General features: G+C 50.4%; 1 protein-coding gene across 1 annotated transcript in view; it reads left to right on the plus strand.

The window, feature by feature from the left end:
- Positions 1 to 27,781, plus strand: part of LOC105943786 (actin-85C-like) — a 47,097-nt gene that overhangs the window by 18,018 nt on the left and 1,298 nt on the right. The window contains exons 3-8 of the mRNA XM_045142376.1: positions 3,920 to 4,048; positions 8,853 to 8,963; positions 14,623 to 14,707; positions 15,808 to 15,969; positions 20,899 to 21,087; positions 24,611 to 24,792. Coding sequence (XP_044998311.1) covers positions 3,920 to 4,048; positions 8,853 to 8,963; positions 14,623 to 14,707; positions 15,808 to 15,969; positions 20,899 to 21,087; positions 24,611 to 24,792 — 858 coding nt within the window. The remainder of the gene's footprint in view (positions 1 to 3,919; positions 4,049 to 8,852; positions 8,964 to 14,622; positions 14,708 to 15,807; positions 15,970 to 20,898; positions 21,088 to 24,610; positions 24,793 to 27,781) is intronic.

The following is a 27,781-nucleotide window of genomic DNA, read 5'->3' on the forward strand; positions in this document are numbered from 1 at the left end:
GGTGGCAATAGATTAACTGTCACACTGTGCATCTGGGTCCTCAGGATGTAGCGCCCCTGTGTCAAGGTGCCATTGCCAATGCCTGATGTCACAGGATTCACAGCCACCATTCATGGACTTTGCAGTGTATGAAGCAGCTTACTGGTCACATGTCTTACCATCCAGGTCAAACCAACCTCAGGACCTGAGGCATCCAGCCCTGTGCCAGAAGGGAGAAATCCTGGCCTCTCTCTGAGTGGGTTCACTGCACAGAGCCACAGGGAGCTGGCCATCTCCTATGCAGCACTCACTTGACCTGTTACCTCCTCTTCTTCTTCTTCGTCATCATCAATGACAGGGGCAGCAGCAGCAGCTCTGCTTCCCCTCCAGTGTCCCTCCACACTACCGCCTAGTTCTCAGTGGGAGCATCACCCTCCTTCCCGCCCGTGAGCTTCCTCCATAGCTCCCTCCCCTCCCCTTCCTTTCCCCAGCTGGTAGCAGCGCCTCGGGCTTGCTTAGCCAGCATTCTGTCAGCCCTAATGCCCTGCACTGCCACCCTCTCTCCTGCTCAGTTCCTCTCAGATGTGGCACCTCTTCCCCTCACTGCTGCAGCCGCCATCCTGCCACGTCGAGACTTAACGTGGGTTGCCCTGTGAAGTCGTCCTGTAGCCCCAGGGGAAGGGAAAAGATCACGGTAATGACACTGCCATGGCTCTCATTCACAGGATGCATTCTGAGAGCCCCAGTGGGCCCCTGAGACTGTGCTGGGTCCTGAACCTTCATGTCATGTCTTGCAGTATAGACATTTGACGACACTTGATTCATAAATTAGGCGCATAAGGGCTGAGCAGCCATTGGTAGTAAAACAGGAGAGTTCTAACTGCAATGGAGGTTGCGCGAGAGCCGTGGAGTCAAGGTGGATGTTTTCAGACCATGGTTATCTGAAGCGGCGGAAGGCGAAACTGTGGCTGTGGGGGCCTGGTAGGGGGGCACTGCAAATGTGGCATCTGTGGCAGTGCTCACAGATGGGGCGGAGCACAGGGCACAGCGCAGAAGAAGCATCTGGGCACCAAAATAGTTAAGGGACCCAGACCAACTGTGAGAGCAGACGTCTGCCAGGGCCTCCAACCACTGCAAACGAACTCCAGATGCATACGCCATCTTGTGCATATGGTTTGTGTGGGTCCCGGGGAATCGAACCTGGGTCCTTAGGCTTTGCAGGCAAGTGTCTTAACCACTAAGCCATCTCTCCAGCCATCCTCACCCCTCTTTAATTGTGTGTGTATGTGTGCGTGTGTGTGTTCATATGGGTGCTGGAGCGTGCATGCCACGGCATGCATGTGGACGTCAGAGGACAACTTTGCATGTTGGGCCTCCCCTTCCATCTTGTTTGAGGAAGAGTGTGTCGTTCACCACTGTGTTCATCATGCTCTCTGGCCTGAGAGCTTCTGGCTAATTCTCCTGTCCCTGCCTTCCATCTCCCAGTCTGGGATTATAACACCCACTAAAGCTTCGAGCTTCGCGTGGGTTCTGAGGATCCGACCTGAGGTACTCATGCCTACAGGCGAGTGTCCTCCACTGGGCCATCTCCTGTGTCCTCTTCTTCAGTCTTGTTTCCCAGCCGTCACATTGCGTGTTGGCCTCCGGTTCCAGCCCCAGCTAGCAGAAGGAGTTCCTGTCTCCAGGAGTCAAGTGGAACCAGGGCTAATCTCCAGGTACTCTTCTCTTTCCCAGGCTGGAGACTCGGGCATGGAGGCTCTGTGCGTGCCTCGGCTCCCCAACCCTGATCTCCAGTCAGAGCTCCAGACTGGCATCTAGAGGGTCTCTGGCAGGCAGTCTGGTCGGGATGAAGAAACGGGACAAGGACAAGCACATTGCCCAGTGTAACTGTGTGCAGTCCAGCCCTGGGCCACACCACAGGCCGCCCCAAAATAGGACACTGGGGTAAACAGCAACTTCACAGCATGAGATCCAGACCCCCTGCTCCAGCACCTCCAATCGTCTGCTCACATGTGGGTCAGCTGCCAACCTAAGAGACGGCAATCCCCGTGTCCAACCTTTCAGTTGATGAGGGCTCACTCCGCCTGCTCACCCAGTGGCACCGTGGGTTGAATGGGTAGAACCCTTGGCTCCCTCATGACAGAAGGAGATGGGGTTCATGACAGAGGTCTTAGCTGGTAGTCCTTATCCCAGGGCCAAAGCCTGCTGTAGAAAGGGCAAGACAGCCTAGGACTCTGTGCAGGTGGGCTGTGGCCACCTTGAGCACGAACCTGCCTGATGGATCGACGGCGGCAAGGCTCCACTGTAGCTCCTCAGCTCTGCACCAGGGGTACTGCAACATCGTCGTCCCATTGCATGGGGGCACCCTTGCCCCTTGTCCTAACTGCCTGTGGCACTGCTGCCCTCTAGCTTCTCACAGCCATCTGAAGCACGGTCCATTACGGGGGGGGGGTCCCAGGACCCCTCAGATGAGTGAGTGTGGCTCCAGAGCTCCCAGGGCCCTCGCTGAGCCAGCCTTCCAGGAACAGAGGTCTAGAACACCCCTTGCCCTGTCTCCCTCTCTCCTGCGCAGTCAGGCACAGGCACCAGCGTGACCACTCCCCATTCTTCGGCCCTGCCCGGCTCCCTGTGTGTGCCGTGTGTGCTCACGTGTGCATGCATGCTTGTATGTGTGCAGGTGGTCATGCCTGTGTGGACACATATGCTCAGCACGGGTGTCCTTCTTGGTCGCTCTCCACCTTAGTTGTTGTGAGACAGTTCACCAATTTAGCTAAACTGGATGGGCCAGCAAGCCCCAGGGATTTGCCAGTCTCCACCCTCGTCAACCCTGGGACTGCTGAACCCACAGCTCGTTAGGTCAGTCACTCTAGCTAGGCGTGCACCACCGTGCCAAGATTGTATGTGGGTGCTGGGGTCCGAACTCAGGTCCTCACGCCTGTGTGACCCATACTTTACCATCTTCCCGGCCCCTTCCCGGCCTGTTTTTCTCCCGCACAGGCATATCCCCTGCTAAAACCCTTCCGCCTTTGGTCATGGCTTGGTGTCCACTTTGCAGTGGACCCAGATTGACACACAGGTCAAGTGGTAAGCCCCCTGTGAGTGACAGCATAGGGAGTCTAACCTGACTTGAAAGCATCTATGGCCGGTTTTCCAGAGCAAGAATGCAATGTGCTCCCCGGCCCCCACCAACACACTTTCCTTCCAGAAGCTTCTCTCTCCTACTGCCCAGTTTCCACATCTGCAGAGTGGTGAAATGAACATCCTCACCCTCAGGAGTATTAAAGCAGGCAGGCCCTGTCCCTAGCAGCTAGTGTCAAAAGTGTACAGGGTTGGGCTGGAGAGATGGCTTGGCAATTAAGGCATTTGCCTGCAAAGCCAAAGGATCCCCGTTCGACTCTCCATGAACTACATAAGCCAGATGAGCAAGGGGGCACATGCATCTGGAGTTCGTTTGCAGTAGCTGGAGGTCCTGGCGTGCCCATTTTCTCTCTTTCTCTGTGCCTCTTTCACTCTGTAAAATAAGTAAGTAAAATATATTTTTAAAAAAGTATACAAGGGAATGGAGATATTGCTTAGTAGTTAAGGCATTTGCCTGCAAAGCCAAAGGATTCTGGTTCGATACTCCAGGACCCATGTAAGGCAGATGCACAAGGGGGGCGCATGCATCTGGAGTTTGTTTGCAGTGGCTGGAGGCTCTGGTGTGCCCATTCTCTCTCTCTCTCTCTCTCCCTCTTTCTCTGTCTGAAATAAATAAATGAATAAAATATATTTTTTAAAAAGTGTACTGGGTTGAAAAGGGTCCTCAATGCCTATGCTGGCACATGGATTCATCCCCAGGATTGCCCCCTCCCAGCAGCCCACCCATGCCAGCTGGGTGAAGAAGACTCGTGTCTCAGCCTGCCACTCTTAGAGGCTGACCCCGCTGGCTCATGCTTTTCAGAACCCGCTGGTGGGGATGCAGGAAGAAGACTGGTTCATTGGCGAGGAGGCCTGGGAGAAACAAAGGAAGATCATCCTGCAGTACCCCATCTCACGAGGAACCATCACCAACTGGGACAATCTGGAGAAGGTGGGCCACAGGTTCTTGGGTAGGGGCTGCTGCCAGGATCCCTGCCATAACGTTTCACATTTTATCCTATTTTAGCATTTGTGTGTGTACATGCACGTATGCGCACGTAGAGACCCATGTTGGCTGTCTCCCTCGATCATCCTGACTTTGTTTACTGAGACAGGGTCTCTTGTCACAAATCCAGCTACCCTAGCTAGCCAGCTTGCTGTAGGGACCTCTTGTCTCTGCCTCCAGGGCTGGGTGTGCTCAGAGAGGGTACGGCACGGCAGGCACCCACCCCGGACATGTGAGGTGACCATGGTGAGCCTCTGTCTTCTTTTTTGAAACATGTAGCAGTTTTTAAAAAATATTTTATTTTTATTTATTTATTTATTTATTTATTTATTTATTTATTTATGAGAGAGTGAGGGAGAGGACACACACGGCTTCTAGCCACTGAAAATGCACTCCAGATGCATGTGCCACCTTGCGCACCTGGCTTATGTGGGCACTGGGGAATAAAACCTGGGTCCTTGCCAACTCTCCAGCCCTGTTCTCTTCTTTAAAATGGAAACCAGTATCTTCTTTATGGAGGTTTGTGAGGATTAAGTCACAGCATTATTAGAGGGCCAGGGGTATCCATTCCTGTTGCCACCCTAACAAAGACCACAGCTGATAACTTTCACAGCAACAGTACATTGTCCCATGTCCTGAGAGGCTAGAAGCTCGAGGCTGAGGTGCCGCAGGGCTGGCTGTACACAAGGCCTTTTCCTTGGCTTGCAGATGGCGTCTCCTCCCTGTGTCCTCACGTAGGCGCTCTCTGTGTGTCTGTGACCTGATTGCTTCTTCTGAGAAGGCCATAGTCACGTGGATTAGCACACACTGTAGTGACCTCATTTTAACTTAATTGCACCCCCCTTTTTTGAGACAGAGTCTATTGTATCACAAGCTGATCTCAAACTCATTATGTAGTGTATGATAACCTTGAACTCTGAATTGTCCTGTCTCCACATCCTGGGTGCTGGGATCACAGGTACGGGCTACCACACTGTCCTTGGTTGCCTCTTTACAGGCCCCTTCTCCATGTGAAGTCACATTCTGAGAGACTGGGGGCCAGGGCTCCAATATAGAAATTTTAGGACACATTATTAAGGTGGTCTACGACACCTTAATGCATCACTTGCTATGCAGTTAGGTACTCCACAAACAGTTCTAGTTATTACGTGTGACACTCCTGCCTGTCCTGGCAAGGGCAAAGGCCCACAGCATCCTGGGAGGGAAGCTGGATGCCACCATCAGGGGTGAGGTCACAGAACCAAAAGCCAGGAGGGCTCATGCTTGGTTGTCTAGCCGCCAACAGCCTGGAGCAGGGGAGTGACATAGTGTGACGATGAAGGACGCTGCCACTTGGGTACATGCTTGAAACCCAGGCCTGGAGCCAGAGGAAGACACGGAAACTGTCTCAGAAGGACGCAGGCAGGCAGTAGGTGCCACCCCTGCAGATAATGGAGGGGACTGTGGCAGTGAAGTCCTGACCAGGGAGGCTGTGTATGTCTCCACGGCTTCTGTGCGCTCTCTGTGTACACCGCGGCATCCGTGACTGGTGCATCACTAACGGAAGCCATTCCCATGTAGAGCCAGAGAGAGACGCCAGCAGAATAGGACAGACGTGACAGTGTGACTTCCAGGCTCCATTGTTTCCCCCTGGCCTCTGAAGCAGCCAACCACCATGCTGTCGACACATGCAGACAGCTCACAAGAAGAGGAACCATCATGCCAGCCACGCGAGGATACCGCAACCTTGGACACAGTTCCTCAGCCCCAGTCACTCCACAGATGGTGCAGCAGGACCAGAGCTGCACACTGGGACCCACAGCATCTTGGCTCAGAGCATCTGTGAAGCTGGGAACAGCCACCGCTGCTTGAAGCCTTCAGACCCAGGCCGTGTGCTAAGCAGCACTGGAGCACTGCATGCAGTGGGCCAGGTTGCGTCCCCTCAATTCCCACATCGATCCCCAGCATCTTCGAGGGTGAATGTCTCTGGAATACTCTGCTGCTGGTGTCATTGGTTAGGTTAGCGGAGTTCACACACAGGAGTAGGGCGTGTTCCTAATCCAACAGAGACCAGTGTCCTTATAGAAAGGTGACTTTGGATCGAGATGCCCATGCAAGTTGAGATAGAACGTCTACAAGTCAAGGCCTCCAAAGATTTCTGGCAAGATATCTGGAAACCAGGGAAAAGCCTGGGACAGATACTCCCTTGCAGCCCCGAGCAACCATCCCTGTAGCATCTCTACCTTGGCTTCTGAGCTTCAGGCCCGGGTGACAATGGATGTCCGCTTACAGCAGCCTGGGCTTGCAGAGACCATAAACAACACGTCTTCCAGGGCAGGTGTCTGTCCAAACATACACACATGCTGCTCAGACACTAGGGTATGAAAAGAGACATCACGTTCACCTTAGGTGTTACTTTATGTATGTGACAGAGGACATCCTTTTTATTTTTATTTTATTTTTTTTCGAGGTAGGGTCTCACTCTAGTTCAGGCTGACCTGGAATTCACTATGTAGTCTCAAGCTGGCCTCAAGCTCACAGCAGTCTTCCTTCTTCTGTCTCTCCATTGCTGTATTAAAGGTGTGCATCACCACGCCCGGCACAAGGACATTTTTTTAAAATGTATTTTTATTTATTTGAGAGAGAGAAAGAGAGAGAGAGAGAGAGAGAGAGAGAGAGAGAGAGAGAGAGAAAGAAGCAGGCAGACAGACAGAGAGAATGGGTGTGCCAGGGCCTCTAGCCACTGCAAATGAATACCAGACGCATGCGCCCCCTTGTGCAGCTGGCTTTCATGGGTGCTTGCAAATCGAACCATGGTCCTTAGGCTTCACAGGCAAACAATTTAACTGCTAAGCCATTTCTCCACCTGGAGAGGACATCTTATCTATTCTCTTTAAGGCTTCCTTCCAGCAGCTATGAGGTAGAGCAATCATACCATCTAACAGAGTAAGGAACGGAGGCCACACAACATGTCCTCCATGATGTGCACAGTAAACAGGGAGGCTGGACCCAAGCCCAGGTCTGCTCCCTAAGGGTCTTGTGGATGTGACCAGACCATGAGGTCTGTAGGGACTGAGAGAGGCAACGGAGCCCTGGGCGTGCCCAGGCCTGGTCTACATGACTTCATTTACTTGTTTTTGGTGTGTGTGTACATATGCATGTGCAGATACATGTGCCCCACGCCCACATGTGTGGAGGCCGGAGGAGAATGCTTGGTGTCCTCTCCTGTCATTCTTCCATATTGTTTCCTCGAGACCGAATCTCTCACTGAACCCTGAGTTGTCATTTTTGGTCAGACTGGCTGACCCAGAAGCACTGCAATTCCCTGACCTGAGATCTCCGCTCCCATAGGAGCAGATAGGGTCTCTAGGAGTGGGTGGCTGTGCCAGGCTTTTTACTTGGATGCAAGGGGGCAAGCTCAGGTCCTCACGCTTGCACCGCAAGCCCTCCTCAGCCAGGACACAGATTCGTCTAGTGCCGCCTGCGGAGGGCAGCGGCTGGGGCCAGAGCCGCCCTCAGTGCGGTGCCACTGTGGCATGGTGCGCGGGCTTCGCTGCAGTCTGCCGGAGCCGGGCCGGGGAGGGCTCGGTCGGTATGGCACTTGCTACCCAGGCGTGAGGGTCTCAGTTCAGATCCCTGGAACACTGGGCCTGCTTCAACCTCTGAGTTTTGGCGTGTCTGTCACCTGTCAGATCCCCAGACCCTCCAGAGAGCCCCGGGCCTTTTAGCCACAGGGGAGTCCTCTGCTGGCCTTACTCCCCAGTCCAGGCCTGGTGTGTCATGGAAGGCTGTGTCTTGTCCAAAGTCATCATCCATTTTGCTGTGACTGGGAAATAGGTCAGTGTGGGGGACTAGTTCCGACGCCAAGACTCCCAGATTGCAGTATGCAATGACAGTATTAGCAGACCCCCGCCAGTCCTACTGCGCCTCCAGATGAATGATAATATGTTACCCTACCTAGCAGTGTAAGGACCATGTAAGTGGTCATTGAACTGTTGATGGTTAAAGTGTAATGACAAGGAGAGAGGTCTGAACATGTTAAGTACAGGCATAATATTTTTAAAAATTTTTATTTATTTATTTGACAGCAATAGACAGAGAGAAGAAGGAAGGGAGAGAGGGAGAGAGGGAGAGAGAGAGAGAGAGAGGAACAGAGAGAGAGAGGGGGGAGGGAGGAGAGAGGGAGGGAGAGAATGGGCGCACCAGGGCCTCTAGCCACTGCAAACAAACTCCAGATGCATTGGACTTACGTGGATCCTGGGGAATCGAGCCTTGAACCAGGGTCCTTAGGCTTCACAGGCAAGAGCTTAACTGCTTAACCATCTCTCCAGCCCCCTAAACATGTTTGACCCTTGGTTGGTTGATCTTTTGGATGTATAATGCAGGTTTGCAGACTGAATGTAAGATTTGTCAGCTAGGTAGCAGGTAGGTTGGTAAATCAATGATAGGCAGATAGATAAATGACAGCTGGATGCCAGTGAGATGGTAGATTATAGATGATCTATAGGCATTAGAAGATCTATAGATGGTGACTGGGGATGGATGGCACACACACACAGGTAGATGGCAGATGGCACACAATAGAGGTTAGGTGATAAAGAGACAGATGGTAGGTAGATGAGAGAGGGACAATAGATAGGTATAGATAGATGATCCTTACATCACCAGGTAAGTGACAGAGACTGGGTAGCCAGCTAGCACACTGCCTGGCTGGGTAGCCCACTCTGCCCACCTCACAACAGTAGCTCACCCTGTGCCCTCTCTCCTGCAGATCTGGCATTACTCCTTCTACAAGATCCTCCACATTGGCCCCGAACAGCATCCTCTGTTGTTGACGGAGCCACCGTTGAACAACATATCAGTTAAAGAGAGAATATCTCAGGTAACAGGGCCAGGGACTAGGTGAGGCTGGTGAGGGAATCTAGTGTTCTGTCTCTATCCTGTTTTGGGCCTCACCCTGGTCCTTCCAGACACAGGGGGGTTGGTGGTGGGCTGATGGAATGGCCCAGAAGGCGTTTGAGGGTAGACATCAGTCCTAGCCTCAGCACAGATGGCAGAGAACTCCGTAGGGCTTCCGTGGGGCCAGGTGGGGTATTCTGCAGGGAGCCCCACCAGCTGCCTGAGTCCTCATCACAACCCTCAGTGTCTCCTAATGAGGGCACAGGCAAGCTAATTAAGAAAGCAGCCATGCTGGTCCATCTGCCCAGCAACCCCACAGCCCAGTGGGGTCTCCTGCAGTGAACATTCAGTTGGAGGGCAGGCCCAGGGCCAAGGCACAAGGCAGAGGCATACCAGTGACCTAGAAACAGCAGCTCCATCACAGTACAGGTGTGGGCTGCCACCTCATGCGAAACCAGTCCAAACTGGGCCACTGACCCCGCCTCCCCATGTGGATGGTCAGATTGTAGAAAATGGACACAGTTGGTTCACCTGAGCACCGGGCACAGCTGGCATCCCCTAAGAAAACATTTGATGTTCATGAGGGCTTTGGTGAACTGAAGGACAAGATCACTCTGCCCCAAAGGCACATGCCATCCCCCAAGTGTACCAGAAACAGAAGCACAGGAGCGTAGTGCACGCACAGAGGTGGTCTGGGAGGAGGGCCTGGCTGCTGTGATCACAGGGGTCCACAAGGCAAGGTGAGTCGTTGCCAGCTAGAGGTGGACAGTGCAGTGCCCCCTGAGGACCCAGCAGAATCCAGGGTCAGGAAGACCAGATGGCCAGTTCCCCAAGGTCGGGCAGGGAGGTCCCTGCCACCTCCTCATTCTTGTCTTTCCACCCACACTGGGGAGCCACCCGCCTTTTTCAGCCCATGATCCATTCAAGTGTTCCTTGTTGAGAACCATCCCCCACCCCAGCCCCAGCACAGACACCCTCCCGGAGAGCTGCTTACCTGCTCACATCCCTCTGCCCAGCTGTCCAACCTGCGGGACCCCTCCAGGAAGCCACAACAGACCCAGCAGGGCTTGGCAGAGCTTCCTTTCCAGAAGAAGCCTGCATCTTCCCAGGAGTATGGGCTCCATGTCCCAGAAGAGGAAACCCGTGTGGAGGTAGTCCGGCAGCAGAGAAGGGCCTGGCCCAGCACTGAGATCCCCAGGTTCTGGCCCTGCCTTAGCCCGCATGTGGCCTCGGGAAGGTCAGTGGTCTTCACTGCGCCTTCGTCTCCTCATTTGAAGGATAAGAAGGGTGCCTCCCTGCGGAGGACAAAACGAGTTAATGCCTATAAGGCAACAGAGCTTTGTATGTGTGGGACAATTGGCAGATGTTGGCTCTTGCTGTAACTCAGTCCTGTGTTTCGTCTGTTTCGTCAAGTTTGATGACAGAAGCCCTGCAGACCTTCCTGAGCTCTGTGACCTCTAGGCTCCATGATAGGCAAGCAGGCTAAGGCTGAGTTTTAATTTTTTTTTTTTATAGTTTCCAGGGGAAGGACCTCTAGTTTGATTATCAAAATCTACCCTCCCACCCAAAGTCTGTGTTCAACCTCCTGGCTACAGGTCACATCTGTGTGTGTCCATCCACCCGCAGGGTTTCCAGTTTAAGGACAATTGTAAATAAAGCTACTGTGATTAAGCGTGGGCCAGGCTCTATTGATGCATGGTTTCCTTTGTCTTGGAAAAATTCCCAGGCCCTACATTACCCTGGTAATGTGTTTCGTCATGCATCTTGCAGGTGACATGTTCAGTGGTGCAGCCAGCTACCTGTAATGTCATTTTCTAAAAACACTACATTGATCAGTTTTTAAAAATATTTTATTTTTATTTATTTATTAGAGTGAGAAAGAGAGAGAGAGAGAGAGAGAGAGAGAGAGAGAGAGAGAGAGAGAGAATGGGCACACCAGGGTCTCCAGTCCCTGCAAATGAACTCCAGATGCATGTGCTACCATGTGCTTCTGGCTTACTTAGGTTCTGGGGAATTGAACCTGGGTCCTTAGGCTTCACAGGTAAATGCCTTAACCACTGATTTTGGATTCCCTGCTGAGCACTGCCTTTATTGGACACCTGACAAGTAGGGGCAGCCCCCGGGCCCAGGAGCCTGGGAACCCTACCTGTGGCTCCAGCTCAGTGACAGCCACCACATGCAGGTCCTTTTGTGACCCTGCCTCTCCCGTCTCCCAGTGAGGCTACGGTGGTTTCCGCCAGCAGAAGAGCCCGTGACCCCCCGCGAACACCATGTCTCCTCCCTGTACTGCCACCCCACGAAGGCAGGTTCAATGCATAGCCGCCACGTCATGCCCAACCCACTCCTGTCTGAGGGCTTATGTGGATGTGGGGGGTTCTCACACACCTGGACAGTGAGAGCCACATTGAGTCTCACCTAGTCACTCCCCCAGCCCCTAGTACGTAGGATCCACCGAGTGTCCAGACTAGACCATGTCTGCAGGAGGAGTTGGCATGTAGTCCCACACATGGGTTGTTTTAAGCTGTGGTTGTCTCTGGTGACTAAGGGCAGCTCAACCTCACGTCTGGAAACCTTCCTGGTCTATCTCCCATCGGCCCGAGGAAAGGTATTCCCATGAAGAGAGGTCACTCCCCGGGGGTTTTGAGAGTTTAGCATGGTCCCCATCAGGGCGGCACAGCGTGTAGCAAGATCTGATTCAGACAAGAAGCTCTTCACATGTTGGCCTCTAGCAGTGTTGTTTTCCCCAGCATTTGAAGACGGCGACAGCTGTAAGTGGTGCCCTTTAGTATGGCAAGACCCTTGGCCTTGGATATAGGGACCTTTGTCCTTGGCAGTGGTCAGTATTGCAACTGTCAGTCTGGGGTCTGAGGCCCTTGGCCCTGAAGACTCAACCGCTCTCTGGGACCAGGGGTGCAGGTTCTCTCTGGCTGCTCACAGCCTTTTGCTGGCCCTCTGCCCTCATCTCTGTTCCCGCTTCCCTTGTTCTTCCTGCTTCGGCTGCTCTCTCAGGACCACTTGGGGTGCCTTGAGAGCCATGCGGGGAATCACTCCAGTGCACATACCTCTTTCCCCAGGGGTGGCATCCAAGTGGAAGGATGGGATCCCCAGGTGCCTCTCCTCTCTGCTGTCCGTGCTGTCTCCTTTACCCTCACTATTGGGAGTATACAAGGAAAGTGCGACCGAGGGAAGTCTCTTTTGGACCTGATTTGCAATTCTTGGGGAGCAGCACAGGACAGCGGCTCTCAGCTGATTTGAGAGTGAGCCTGAACAGCCTGCTTAGATAGGCTGAGGAGTGTTTGAACCAGTCGCAGCTGTTCATTTGGCCAATCACAGCCTTGCCTCTAGCACCGATCACAGTCATTCAGGCTTATGTTTTGGATCAATTACAGCTTTCACAGCAGTCACTGTACTTCCTCCCCCAGAGGGAATACTCCCTCTCTGGTCAAGGAGGAAGTGATTCATTAAAGCTTGGGACTGCAAAAGCCCGGGACAAACTGTTTGAAAGAAACCCAGTTGGGGCTGAGCCTTCAGGAATCTGCTATAGCTTTTTTGCTTATTTGTTTGTTTGTTTTGATTTTTTTGAGGTAGGGTCTCACTCTAGCCCAGGCTGACCTGGAATTCACTATGGAGTCTCAGGCTGGCCTTGAACTTGTAGTGATCCTCCTACCTCTGCCTCCCGAGTGCTAGGATCAAAGGCGTGCACCACCACGTCCGGCTCTGTTTGCTTGTTTTGAGGCATGGTCTCATGCTAGCCCAGGTTGACCTGGAACTTACTCTGTAGCCCAGGTGTGCTTCACCGTGACAGCCTTTAGCTGCAATCTTTTGCTTAGCTGTTTTAAAGTATCTGTGAGATGTTTGGGATGGCTGGTGGTCTGGCTGGCAGTTAGAAAGACAGTCTTTTTGCTCAAGGCATCTTGGGCAGGAAGAGAGCATCCAATGGCTGCCAGTTAGGGAGTCGAATTGCCCCATCCCCAGGGTCTCTGCTGACACACAGGGAAACGAACATCAGGAGGAGGGCTTAGACTACACATTCATAGAACTCATCGTTTGCCCAATATGGGGGGCATAGCCCTGAATTTAGAGAAAACTAACTCCGGGAAGACTGACTTTCCTCCCCAGAAGTGGGCAAACTGCTTTTAGGAGCAGAGTCTGAGAAGTGGGAGCGCTACCTCCTGGTATACCCAGCCCATGAGCGGGCTAGCTGCCTCTAGCAGCAGCCTGAGGAAGAAAGAACCTGAAGAGAAGTTTAAGCCATTAGTAAACCCACTGCTTCTGCTCTCACCGCTGCTCGGATGTTACTGCGGCTTCTTCCCCATACACTGGCATTTTTCTTGCACAGCCCAAAACCAGCACTCCGTGAACAAGTGGTACATTGTGTGAACAAAGGATAAGGCACTTTTGACTGGATAATTCTTAAACATTTGTCTAAGGAAGGGGTTTAAGGGCATGACCTGCTGGACTTTGCTGATCTAGAGCACGCCTACACTCTGGTCACAGATGCAATCATATTAAGTCCACCTGTGGTGGTTGTCAACAGATCTGTGGGCCCATAGTTATTGGCCTTGCTGTCTTCAACACCATGATCAGTGTTTCTTACCCATGTCTGTTTGCTCTGAGTAGAGAATCCAACCAGGTCACTGAGGAAACTGGACAAAGACCATAGCTTAAGGTCATTCAGCGTCTCTAAACAGTGCTTGTCAATATTGCTCATCTGGACTGCTCAGGCCAAAGGTACAGCAAGGCTGAGGAAGTCGAGTCACATTGCTTTAAGCAGGTGGATTACACTGTTGTAAGATTAACTTTAGGGGGGCTGGAGAGATGGCTTAGTGGTTAAGTGCTTGCCTATGAAACCTAAGGACCCTGGTTCGAGGCTCGATTTCCCAAGACCCACGTTAGCCAGATGCACAAGGGGGCACACACTTCTGGAGTTCGTTTGCAGTGGCTGGAGGCTCTGGAGCACCCATTCTCTCTCTCTCTCTCTGCCTCTTTCTCTCTCTGTCTGTCGCTCTCAAATAAATAAATAAAATAAACAAAAATTTTTTTAAAAAAAGATTAACTTTAGGGCAAGTCACAGGCAAGGAATTCAGCATCTCACAGCAATAATCTTGGCAAAGTTATCTGTAAGGTCCATAGGCTATATTCCCACAGTTCTTTCTCATACTTCACCCCCATCCTACTGTTTTTTTTTTTGTTTGTTTGTTTTAGAAGTAGGGTTTCACTCTAGCACAGGCTGACCTGGAATTCACTCTATTCTCAGAGTGGCCTTGAACTCACTGTGATACTCCTACCTCTGCCTCCCAAGTGCTGGGATTAAAGGCATGCGCCACCACGCCTGGCTCCTACATTTGTTTTTATACTTTATGCCCACATCCATTAATACCAGTGACTTTGCCAGGTTTGGACAGTGATCAGTGCCCAGGGAAAGGTAGGACCCCCACACTGCCTCACCATTATGCCCTGATCTAACCAGTCTTCCCACCATCCATTAGCTAAGTGCCCAGAGGAGATGTAAGTCAGCTTCACATACTAGGAAATGGAGCCCCTGGCACTGGAGGGCGGGGGGACAAAGACAGCAGCAGGAGGGTGTGCTGCAAGAGGCACTTGCAGGGAGCCTAGGCAGAACTGCCATTCTCCTTCCCTAGGTTCTCTTCGAGACCTTCCACGTCCCCGCCCTGTACCTGGCCAACAAAGGAGTCCTTTCCCTGTACGCTGCCGGAACAACTTCTGGTGAGTGGCTCTGGGGGACCCTGTCTTTCCCAGCCCTTACACTCTCTTGTTGTGGCCGGGGACATACCACACAGTACACAGCCACTCCACTCTCGGAATGGCCAGTTCTCTCATTTGTGTCATTCTGGTTCGAGTGCAGTGGTTTTAGTCTGCCTTTCCCTCCTGAGCAGTGACATTGAACTTGCTCTTGCATTTGCTGCCCACCCATGAATCTACTTCAGTATCTGTTCAAATGTTTTTTTTTTTTTTTTTTTTGCCAGTCTCACTGGTATTATTTACTGTTATGAAAACTGACAATTCTTTCCGTAGCCCAGATATACGTCTTTTATCAGATGTCCGTTCTCCAGAAGTGTGTTCCCTACCCACAGCTTCGCTTGTCATTCTCTCCCTGAGTCCTTCAAAAGGAACAGGATCTGGAGTTCAGTGTCATGGTCATGAGGAATAATGGCCTGCTGTTTTATTCACCTGCTCCCCAGGGACCACAGTGCCTTGGTGCCTGACAGCGGATATCTTGAGATTAGGCTCTGCCCTGGTTTTCACCTGCAGTGGTAGGAGAGGACCTTCTCTGTCCTCTGTCACAGCTGGAAGGCGAGGTCTTCTGGACTCCATTCTGCTGCATTGAAACTTGCAGTTCTTGGTTCCCAGGCTCATACGGGGAGAGAAGAGAACCTCCCAAACCCCAGTCACCTCTGGACAACCCCAGAAGCCACTGTGTCACATACAGCTGGGGCTGTGCACGCCCCTTACCATGGCATCCCCGGAGGCCTTGTTAACTACGGCCTGTGCCTCGTGCACTGCATTCAAACTCTCCCGGCACGTGGTGGGCGCCACTGAAGAGCATCCCAGTGCTTCATCAAAGCACAAACAGCTCCTTCCTCTTTTGTTTTTTTTTTTTTATATTGCTAATATTTCCACGTCTGGTTTACAAGAACACCTGAAAGATCCTATTGAAATAAGATAGTTCTTCCTTTATCATGGTGAATACCCTTCCAGAAGAAACTGGACCCTCAGCCCCTCCATCTACCTTTCCTTCAGACCTAACAATGGACAAGGGATACCATTTATCATATGCCATGATGCCAGCATGTTCTCTTACTTAGGGACAGCCATTGAATCTGGAGAAGGAATGACATACTTTGTGCCCATCATCGATGGCTGTCCTTTGCACAAGTCAACCTCCCAGCTGGATGTAGCCGGCCAAGACCTGACTGTGTACCTCCTGAAACTGTTGACACACAGCGGGAACATACTGGTAGGCCCAGGTAAGAAACGGCTATTCTCAGACAGGTAAACTTGTGCCTGGAGTGTAAGATCCTTCGCCCATGTTCAAAAACAACTGCACTGGGCTGGAGATATGGCTTAGTGGTTAAGGTGCTTTCCTGCAAAGCCCAAGGACCCATGTTTGACTCTCCAGATCCCATGTAAGCCAGACACACAAAGGTGAGGTGAGCAAGGGGTTGCACATGGCCACTAGGTAGTGCAAGCATCTGGAGTTTGATTGCAGTGGCTGAGGTCCTGGCACACCAATTCCCTCTCCCTCTCTCTGTCTCTCTTGCTCTCTCCAAAAAAGTTTGAAAAAATAAAAATTAAAAGCAATTGCATCTATAATTTAGGGGCATTCAGTGGCTGGAAGTGATGAAGTGGGCAATGGTAGTGATGTAATAGAGATGGTGATGGTGGTGGTTATGGTGACAACAATGGTGATGGTGGTGACTGTGATGATGGTGGTGATGGTGACGATGATGATGATTGCTGTGGTTTGAATGGAAATGTCTCCCATAGCTCCATGTGTTTTGAATATTTGGTCCCTAGATGGTGGCAATTTGGAAAAGTTGTGGGGCCTTTGGGAGCTGGAGCCTTGCTGGAGGATGTGTGTCACTGTGTGTGTGTGTGTGTGTGTGTGTGTGTGTAGAGTGGACCTTAAGGCTTATTAGTCTAGCTCTACTGGGTGTTGCTGTGACAAGCTGTGAGCCAGTTTCCTGCTCTGCCATGCTTTCCCCCACCAAGACAAAACTTCCCCTCAAGACTGTAAGTGGAAATAGACCCTTTCCTCCTGCAAGCTGTTTCTGGACAGGTGTTTTATCTCAGCAGTGAGAAGGCAACGGCTGTAGAAAATTGGCACTGAGAAGCCAGGTGTAGTGGTGCACACCTTTAATCCCAGAACACAGGAGGCAGAGGCAGGAGGATTTCCATGAGTTCAAGGCTACCTTGAGAGACTCCATAGTGAATTCCAGGTCAGCCTGGGCTAGAGCAAAACCCTACCTCGAAAAACAAAAAAATAGAATAAAAGAAAGAAAATTGGTGCTGAGGGGCTGCTGTCACAATGAGCCTGACCATGTGCTGATTTTCAGGATGAATGTGGAAGGATTTGGAGCTTTGGGATAGAGAAGCTTTGCTGTGCAGTGAGAGTCTGAAAACCCTACATGCAGGAAGCAGTATGGAAAGTGAAGGTTTGGTTTATGATGTGTCAGAGGGGAAAAGGACTTTGCTGGAATGGGATCAGCAGTAAGTAGTTCATGGGATATTCTGGCTGAGTACTGCCCATGTCCTAAGAGCTTGAGCAGGTTGAATTTGGAAGGAATGGGCTAGTGTGTTTGACAGGGGAAAGACCAGAGTAGAAATATATGGAGTTTGGCACAGAAAAATGTAAGCAGGTTTAGATTCCAGGCAGAGAGGGAGACTATGGCTTTCAGCTTCAATTGTTAGAGATTACCATATTGTGGATGGGCCAGCCGCTCTGGTCTGGGACAATATGAGGAATGCTGCGTCTTTTGAAAGGAGTGGGGGCTCCAGGAAGAATGCTGATGGAGGCTCTTGCTCCTTCAAGTCAACTTTATTCTTCCTCTGGATCAACACACTTGGTAGTCTACCTGGTGCTGCTTTTTTTTTTCCTGCCCTGTAGGATCTTACTCTAGCCCAGACTGACCTGGAATTCACTATGAAGTCTCAGGGTAGCCTCAAACTCACAGCGATCCTAATAACTCTTCCTCCAGAGTGCTAGGATTAAAGATGTGCACCATAATACCTCAGCCTGGTACTGGTTTTGGAAGAATGACAGATGAAGGAAAGAGAGGTCATGAAGTACAAACACTTCTGAGATGGCCATTAGTTGTGAAAGCTGATGCCGTGCTGTAAAAGAGGCCATAGCTTGGAGCTGTGATGATGAGTCATGGGTTGTAATGGAGACCTCAGGATTTTAGAAATCCCAGGATTATGGGCTAGCTGACGAGGAAAGCTGCTTACTCAGGCAGATTTTTCCCAAGGAGTAGTCAGCACAGCTGGAGGGGCTAAAAGTTGCCTAAACCTTTGGAACCCAGAAAATTTTATCATAGGTCTTCAGATGCTGGACATGGCGCTACAGAATTTGATGTCCTTCCAATTTTTCTGTGGTCCAATCTGTCCTTGATATGCCTTCTTTTTATTTGCTGTTTGTTTACTCTGTGCAATTAGGTATTGGAAGTATTTAACTTGTGGTTGGGTTTTATAGAGCTCAACCAGTTGAGAGACTGTCTTGAGTCGCAGATGAGATTTTGGAATTTTGAACAGTTGGGACGGATAAAGATTATGGGACTTCTAAAGTTGGATTGAATGCATTTTGCATCATGGGATGGTCATGAGTCTATGGGAGCTAGTGGTAGAATGTGGTGGCTTGAAGGTTGTGGTAGTTTGAATAGATGGCCCCCAGTATATTCAGTGCTTCATTAGCTTGTAGTTTGGATCTGCAGCCACCTGGCTGGTGGTAGCATCATGGGGTGGATCTTACGGTCCAGCCCTAAGGTGTGGTGGTTGGTGTGAGATTCCAATTTAAAGATACACAAAGTGTGTCTATGTAGAGTTCCTGAAGTGTGCTGTGTACTGCAGCTTTTGGCTTGTGGTTTTTCTCTCTGGTTAGTACTGTGAAGGCAGGCCAGCTTCTTCTGCCATTATGGAACTTCCCCTGGATCTGTAAGCTTCAATAAATCCCTTCCTTCCATAACTGTGCCTGGTCTGGAAGTTCATCTCAGTGAAGCCGAAACTGTCTGCTACAAATGTTAAATGTCTCCATAGCCTTATGTGTTTGGAATATGTGGTCCTCAGCTGGTGGCAATTTGGGAAAGTTGTGGGGCCTTTGGGAGGTGAAGCCTTGCTGGAGGACATGTGTTATTGGGTATAGAGCTTGAGGTTTATTAATTGAGCCCTATTGAGTGTTCTATAGCTGGTTGTCTTTTGTTGTTCCATTCAGCTGCTATGATAAGATGTGAGCCAGTTTCCTGCTCTGCCATATTTTCCTCCCATCACAATAAAGCTTCCCTTTTCTCATGTCAGCTGGTTGGGGGTTTCATCTTAGAAATGGGAAGGTAATTACTACTGTGACAACAGAAATGGTGATAGTGGTGGTGATGGTGACCATGATGATGGTGGAGGCAATGATAGGGGTGATGGAGATGGTGGTGATGAAGGTAACAATGGTGATGGTGGAGGTAGTGGTGAGGGTGATGGCGACAGCGTGGTGTGATAATGATGCTGTTGTTGCTGGTGGTGATGATGGTGACAATGGTGAGGGCAATAGTGGCAAAGAATTGGGTGGTGATAAATGAAGGTGGTAGTGGTGATGGTGGTATGATGATGGTGAAGTACGACTTACAGACTTACCCTGTGTAAGGTGCCAGTCGAGTGAGCATCTTAAACGCACAGTCTCATTGCTTCTTTCTAGAACCCTGTGAGGGCGACAGGAAGAGGCTTAGGGATCTTAGGAGAGTTACCAGTACCCCAAAAGCATGGAGATCTGAGCCCCTGGGCTGAGTGAAGAGACTTCAGACAGATCAGTGTCAGTCCCCCTTGTGTCCGCTTCTAGGGCTGGATTCCCAGCTTGCATAAGGAGCGTGACATCCATTCCCAGTAGACAACTGGCCTTTCTGGCCTTCGCAGAGGAGTCAAAAGCTAACAAACCACAGAACCCTAAAGAAAGTAGCAATTGGGAGGAAAATGAGAAGAACTGAGCAAGCCAAAGGCATCGTTTCACTACCAGCAGCATGCAGGTAGCAAGATCCTTGTGTGCATAACATTCTCTTGCTCTCCCAATATCTTGTGAGGGCTGATGAACCCCATCCTTACAGAACATGAAGAAGAGGGGAAGCTTGTCTCACTAAAACCCAAGCTAGATGAAGGAGGGAAACATCAGGATAGGGATATGACCTAGAAACAATGCCCTGGAAGCCAGGGAGAAAGGAAGGTATGGGAAACGGGGCCCCTTTCCCCCCACTGGTGGAAAGGACCTGAAGTGCTTCCTGGCATTGGAAACAGGAAGTCAGGAGACTGGACAGAGCAGCTTAGGCTAGGAAGGCTGTGGTGGTGCACACATACAATCCTAGCACTTAGGAAGTAGGGGCAGGAGGATCAGAAGTTAAGACCAGACTGGGCTATATGAGATTGTCTAAAAAAAAACTAACTTGCCAGGCGTGGTGGCGCACACCTTTAGTTCCAGCACGCAGGAGGCTGAGGTTTGGAGGATCACCATGATTTTGAGGCTAGCCTGGGGCTACAGGGTGAGTTCCAAGCTAGCCTGGACTAAAGTGAGACCCTACCTTGAGAAAACAAACAACCCCCTCAAAACTAACTAACCCCAACTACGAGCAGGTTGGGTGGAATAAGTGAAAGCTTGAATTGCAGGTGTCTGGAGGAGCTCTTCAGGGATTCCCTACTGGCCCAAGCTTAAACACAATGGCAAATAGACATAAAACATAAAACACCATCAGCAAAGGCACAGCCTGGTTTCAAACCTGTCAGTCATGTGAGGAAGAGAAGGACTTTGCTTTCTAGGTTAATCCAGGCAAAGGGCCTCACCAGCTGTGACCAGTCCTCTGGGTGCAGGACCGGTGTGAGCGGCCTGTAACACCTACATAATAAAGATGAATTGGCTTTCCCAGATCCCCCCAAGACAGAACGTCTATGACAGGCTTGCAACTTACAAGATGCTGAAGATGCCTGGCTCCGTGCAGGATACGCTGAGCTTCCCTGTTGTACTGTCAGCCCAGCCAACGCCCAGTCAGGCCAGGAAACACCGGAGAAGGGGAGGACCAGGCACACAGTGGCTGCTGGGGATGGACTGTGTCCTAATCACAGCACTCTGGTGGGCACACGGTCCTTCATACTCTGTTCGCAGTGCTCCCGTGGATGCGCGGTCCCTCTTACCCATGCCTCTTGTCCTGCAGCCGCCCGGGAGTATGCCAGGGAACTGAAAGAGAAGTACTGCTATGTGGCATTGGACTTTGGCATGGAACTGGAGAAAACCCAATTGCCTTCCTGCCGAAAGAAATTTCAGCTGCCCGATGGCAAGGAAATCACCATGGGCCAGGAGATTTTCAAGTGCCCAGAGGGGCTGTTCAAGTCCAACCTTATGGGTGAGTCCATGAGCAGGGGACAAGGGTCTACCATATGTGGGGCAGGCAGCCGGAAGGGGTTCTGCCTTCAGTGGCAATAGGCTTCTGCTTCATAGGCTCCTGTGGTATTGGCCACCACTCACCTATGGTGCTTATTGTCCATCCCCCTGCCGCCCCTTCTCCCAACCCCGTGTCCTCCCAAGAGTCCAAGATCAACTACAAGTGGGATGAATGGCCACATGGCACTGTTTTCATTCTTTCCTTTATTTATTTATTTATTTTTTTGTATTTGCTCTTGATTGGATTTGAGGCACACTCTACAGGGGTCTGTAAATCTGTCCTAAAGTCTGTAGCAAGAGATGGAGACCCCAGGGAGGAACCCAATACTGCAGTTATAATAATTGAACGGAATGTTAAACTACTTTCAAAATATCTATGTTTGTGACTGGAGAGATGGCTTAGTGGCTAGGGTACTTGCCTGTGAAGCCTTAAGGACCCAGGTTCAATTCCCTAATACTCACACAAGCTAGATGCACAAGGGGGTGCATGTGTCTGGAGTTCATTTGCAGCAGCTGGAGAGAATGGATTCCCCATTTTCTTTCTCTCTCTCTGCCTTTCTCTCAAATAAATTAAAAAAATATTTAAATATCTATGTTTGTTCCCATAATAGGCACTCCTCACAGCCTCGGAGACAGAAGTTTCTTTATGCAAAGGGTAGAGGTGATTACTGACAACCACATATGATAATGTTACTGAGAATAAGGGACTAGTTTGTGTTCAGCCCTAAGTGTGACATGTGAACCACATCGTACAGGGCTCAGGGAAACCGGAAGACGGTGAGGAAGTAATATGAGCGGGAGGATGAGAAGTGGGGCTCTGTATCTTCTGGATACAACGAATCCACTACACTCATGGACTCAAGGCCGATGGGGTTTCCCGTGTGTGATTGAGCCTGTCAGTCTCATCATAGATGAGGGAGAGGTCCGTGAGACCTCATAGCTGCAGAGTGAATGGTGGAAACAGACAGTTGCCAGGAGCCAGAGAGTTGCTGGGTGATTGTCCATTCTTTTACCACTCCCACCTGTGACTATGCTTATTGATTTAAATTATTAGCTCAAAAATATAATAAACAGGGCTGGAGAGATGGCTTACGGTTAAGGCACTTGCCTGCGAAGCCTAAGGGACCCATCTTTGAGTCCCCAGGTTCCACGTAAGCCAGATGTGCAAGGGACACAAGCACAAGGTTTCATGTGCACACAAGGTAGTGCACACTTCTGGAGTTTGATTGCAGTGGCTGGAGGCCCTGGCGTGCCAATTCTCTCTATATATTCATAAAAACGTTTAAAAAATATAATAAACAGGGCTGAAGATATGGCTCAGTGGTTAAAAGCACTTGCTTACAAAGCATGATGGCCCTGGGTTTGATTCCCTAATACCCATGTAAAGCCAGATGCACACAGTGGTGCATGTGCCTGGAGTTGTATGCAGTGGCAGGAGGACCTGACACACCCATGCTCATTCTGTTTCTCTCTCTCAAAAAGTAAATAAGTTATAAAAGTATTTTAGTGGGAGGGGAAAGGAGAACTGTATATATGTGTGAAATTGTAAAAATAAAATAACAGTGAGGAGGCTGAAGAGATGGCTTAGCAGTTAAGGTGCTTGCTTGCAAAGCCTAAGGATCCAGGTTCGATTTCCCAGGACCCTTGTAAGCCATATGCTCATGATGGTGTTTTGCAGTGGCTTGAGGCCCTGGTGTACCCATTCTCTCTCTCTCTTTCTTTCTTTCTTTTTTTTTAAAAAATTTTTTTGGTTTATTTTTCTTTATTTATTTGAGAGCGACAGACAGAGAAAGACACACACAGAGAGAGAGAGAGAGAGAGAGAGAGAGAGGGAGAGAGAGAGAGAGAGAGAGAGAGAATGGGCACGCCAGGGCTTCCAGCCACTGCAAATGAACTCCAGATGCTGTGCCCCCTTGTGCATCTGGCTAACGTGGGTCCTGGGGAATCCAGCCTCGAACCGGGGTCCTTAGGCTTCATAGGCAAGCGCTTAACCACTAAGCCATCTCTCCAGCCCATCTCTCTCTCTTTCTAATGAACAGGAACAAAATATTTTCAAAATGAGAGAGAGGGAGAGAGGAAAAATCATGGATTATAAAATCTTTATTGGATGGGACAATTAAGTCTTCCAGGAAGTCATGGAAAACTGACGTTTCCTGGGTAAGCCATTTGTCCCCTTCCCACAGGGCACACGCTGTCTGCTCTGGCTTAGTTGGATCTAACTCCATCCCTGCCTGCCACTTGTGCAGGACCCACAGCCTTTTCCTATTGTTACTGGTTTTGATTTGTGTGTGTGTGTGTGCGTGTGTGCCAAGATCTCACTGTAGAGCACAAGGCTGGCTTGGCACTCACTCTTGAGAGCCCAGTCTGCTCTCAAACTCATGGTGATCCTCCTGCTTCTGCCTTATGAGTGCTTGGATGACAGGACTGTGATACCAATGCCCCCAGTAGGGCATAGTCTGAAAGCATGGCATTCGGTGAAAACTTGTTAATCTTTCCGCCCATGCCAGCCCTCCCGAGGGCCTGGTTGGATGTCAGCGAATACGGTGTAGCCCCAGGCTCCTGACAGCTCTGAGCCCTCCGCCAGGTGCGCCCCAGGCCAGGGCGCTGCATTGATTCTTCAGTCCTTCGTCCAGTGTTGCCCTGTGTAAGGAGAGTGAGGGGCTGACAGGCACACCTTTCTTCCTCAAAGCTCATGATATGGGGCACAGTGAGACAAAACACCCATCTGTAGCAGACAGCCTCAGGTTCGCCGAGATGAACTTCCAGACCAGGCACAGTTATGGAGGAAGGGATTTATTGAAGCTTACAGATCCAGGGGAAGTTCCATAATGGCAGAAGAAACTGGCCTGCTTTCACAGGTCCAAACACCCAGAGAGAAGCACACGCCAAAAGCCAAAAACCACACAGCACAGCACAGTACACTTCAGGAACTCCAGCTAGGAGCACTTGGCATATCTTTAGACTGAACTCAAACCCACTGCTACACCTTAAGATCTGCCCAGTGACACCGCCTCCAGGTGGCTACAGATGCAAACTACAAACTAAAAAAACTGAATATATTGGGGGCCATCTACTCAAACTACCACAGCATCTTTCACTGGCTGGTCCCATTCCTTTACATAGCTGAATGGCAGGTCAAAGTGGTTTACTCCACTTTTCTTTCTAAGGTTTCCCGAGCTGGAAAGCTGCCTATGGATCCATGAAACAGGTAATACTGAGACATGGCTAATCAAAGCTTGACAGTGACGTTTGAATATCAGTTCCCATGGCGAGAGGAGGACCAGTGTGTATTTTTTAACCACAAGCCCATGAGTCCTGGGTGGTGATAGCGGTTGGAGCCCACAAGGCGGCGTGGCTTTCAGCAGCACTCGGGGTCTTCCACTACCTCTGTGGTGTCTCTGAGTGCCTTCTACTGAAAGCGGGGAGCCAGGTGAGAAGGTGGGCCTCTGCCCCCAAGGTCCTTTCTTCCTGTGCTTATTGGACAGGGAGAAGCACCCTGGGGATCCACATGGCAGCCCACCAGAGCATCACCTCCTGCGACCGTGGCCTCTGGAAGACCCTCTTTAGCCACATCATGCTGTCTGGTGGCACTGGTGCCTGCTCTGGTCTGCAATTCCGGCTGCAGAAAGAAATAGCTAAACTGGTTTCCCCGGAGCTGACTGTGAAGGTACTGTCCCCGCTCAGCCCCCCCCCCCCGCAGCCCTATCGCTGACCGTTCTGGAGAGCCCTGAGGTGCCAGACAAGGTCCTGGCATTTGGGGGGATGAATCAGTAAGCAAATGATGGCAACCCTGAACGTTTGGGGTGCAGTTGGGAGGAGGAGTAACAGTAAGCCTATACTGATGATGGCTTGAGCCAAGGGGCTGAGGGGGAGGGAGGGGCACACAGGGCTGGGAGCTGAGGACTAGCCAGCATCTATTCAAAAGTTGGCAACATCAGGGCTGGAGAGATGGCTTAGCGGTTAAGCGCTTGCCTGTGAAGCCTAAGGACCCCGGTTCGAGGCTCCATTCCCCAGGACCCACGTTAGCCAGATGCACAAGGGGGCGCACGCATCTGGAGTTCGTTTGCAGTGGCTGGAGGCCCTGGCGTGCCCATTCTGTCTGTCTGTCTCTCTCTCTGCCTTTCTCTCTCCGTCTGTCGCTCTCAAATAAATAAATAAAAAATAAACAAAATTTAAAAAAAAAGTTGGCAACCTCAGGGCCAATGCGCAACAGAGAACCACAGGAGACCTGGGAAGAGCCACAGGTAGGAAGAGTGTGTGCCCTGCTTCCTGGAGCCAGGGGAGCGCAGGTTGGCAGGGCAGAGGGAGCTAGGGACAAATGTAGTGATCAGAGTGAGGCTTTCAATCTCTGGGTGGAACAGTGCAGCACCTGCAGGTCTGGGAAGAGGAGGGATATGATCCAGCTGGGTGCTGGAGGATGGGCTTTCATCAGGTGTGGAGGGAGGACTACCATCAGTGTGCAGGATGGGCTTCATCAGGTGTAGAGGGAAGACTGTCATCAGCGTGCAGGGGGACTGTCATCAGTGTGGAGAAAGATTGTTGTCAACATGGAAGGAGGACTGTCATCGGTATGGAGGAGGACTGTTGTTGATGTGGAGGTAGGATTGTCATCAGTGTGGAGGGAAGACTATTGTTAGACTGAGGACAGACTTCAGGAAATCAGCATTGTGGGTCGGGCCTTGCCTTGCTGGCAGGGCTCAAAGGTCGTGGTCACTCACTCTCATCCAGATGAGTTAGCACTTACCTTACACAGTCCTTTTGTTTTTATTTTAATTTTTTGTTTATTTTTATTTATTTATTTGAGAGTGACAGACAAGAGAGAGAAAGAGGCAGATAGAGACAGACAAAGAATGGGTGCACCAGGGCTTCCAGCCACTGCAAACGAATTCCAGACAAGTGCGGCCCCTTGTGCATCTGGCTAATGTGGGTCCTGGGGAATCAAGCCTCGAACTGGGGTCCTTAGGCTTCACAGGCAAGTGCTTAACCACTAAGCCATCTCTCCAGCCCTACACAGTCCCTTTGATTTGATAAAAACAGAGGCAACACTTGCCCCTTGTAGCTTCCACAGCATGCATTCCTGCATTAGCTGGTTTCCTCTGGCCTGCTCACTGGTCACTGCTGACATCACAATCGACTCCTCTGCTATGACTCATGGGATAGCTGTGGTGTGACATCCGTACTCATGTCACCTGACTCTGAAGTATGAGGTCTGCTAGGACTCATGGGATCACCGTGGTGTAATATCTCTCCTCAGGACTCTGAAGTTTTCCTTTTCTAGCTTTATCTCAACTGACATAAAACACATCACTGATTTCTTGGTGGTGTCTTCTGCTGTTGGCTCTCAGGAGATCCTCACCAGTCACCATTCACTACCACTCTTCCCTTCAGATCCACCATTGTGGCTTAGAACTCATTATATAAGTTACTGTCTCATTGTTGGGACAAGACACCTGCGCAGAAGCCACTTAAGGAAGGAAAGGGTTCATTTTTGGCTTACACTTTTGAGGGGAAGAGTCCCTCATGGCAGGAGCAGGAAACCAGCTGTTGCAGTCAGGTTCACATTGCTGGTACAAATCACCCAACCAAGAGCAGATTGTGGGAAAAATAGGTTTATTTTGGCTTAAAGCTTGAAGGGGAAGCTCCATGATGGCAGGAAAAACGATGGCATGAGCAGAGGGTGGACATCACCCTGTGGCCAACATAAGGTGGACAATAGCAACAGGAGAGTGTGCCACACACTGCCAAGGAGAAACTGGTTATAACACCTATAAACCCACCCCCAACAATACACTCTCTCCAGCAGGCATTAATTCCCAAATCTCCATCAGCTGGGAACCTAGTATTCAGAACACCTAGGTTTATGGGGGACACCTGAATCAAACCACCACATTCTGCCCCTGGCTCCCATAAACTGATATCCATACATGATGTAAAATGCAAAGTATTCATCCAATTTAAAAAAATCCCCATAGTTGTTATAAATTCCAATGATGCTCATACATCCTCATAGTCCAAGGTCTTTCAACTGAGCCATAATACCAAAATGTCCCCCAAATCCTATAATGGCGCAGAATAAACATTCACACTGAAAAAGACGGCATTGGGCATAATAAAGAAATATTTAGCCAATACAAAATTTAAAACAACCAGGGCAAACATCAAACTTGTAGCTTCAAGTCCAACAACTCCAATAAATAACAAGACTCCAAGTTTGATAATTCTAATCATCAACAGGTCTCTGGCCTTCTAATTCCGCCCCTCTAGCTAGGCTACTCACAGTCCTGGAAACCTCATTGAGGCTGGCAGCTTTCCTTAACAGCCACCTCGTGGTCCCGACATCTCTGCTGGGTCTCCACTGCAATCAACAGTTCATCCTCATGACTCCATGGAATCTCCATGCAGGCAACCAGCAAACCTGCTTCACACTGCCCATGGCCATTTCCAAAACACAAGACCATGTTGCAAGCTCAATGATCCTCTTTTTCCTGCATATGTTATATTCCACAATACAGGTAGGGTGCCAATTTGTTAATTCAGGGGGGAATAAAGCAGACTTTGAACAACAGGACACTCCTTGAGCACTCAGACCCCATCAAAAGAGTCTAAATTCTTCCTGTTGCCCCAATGCAGGTCAGCTGGCCCAATCTCAAAGGTTG

Source organism: Jaculus jaculus, chromosome 1 (assembly GCF_020740685.1).
Source record: "Jaculus jaculus isolate mJacJac1 chromosome 1, mJacJac1.mat.Y.cur, whole genome shotgun sequence".
In the NCBI taxonomy this organism is placed as follows: domain Eukaryota; kingdom Metazoa; phylum Chordata; class Mammalia; order Rodentia; family Dipodidae; genus Jaculus; species Jaculus jaculus.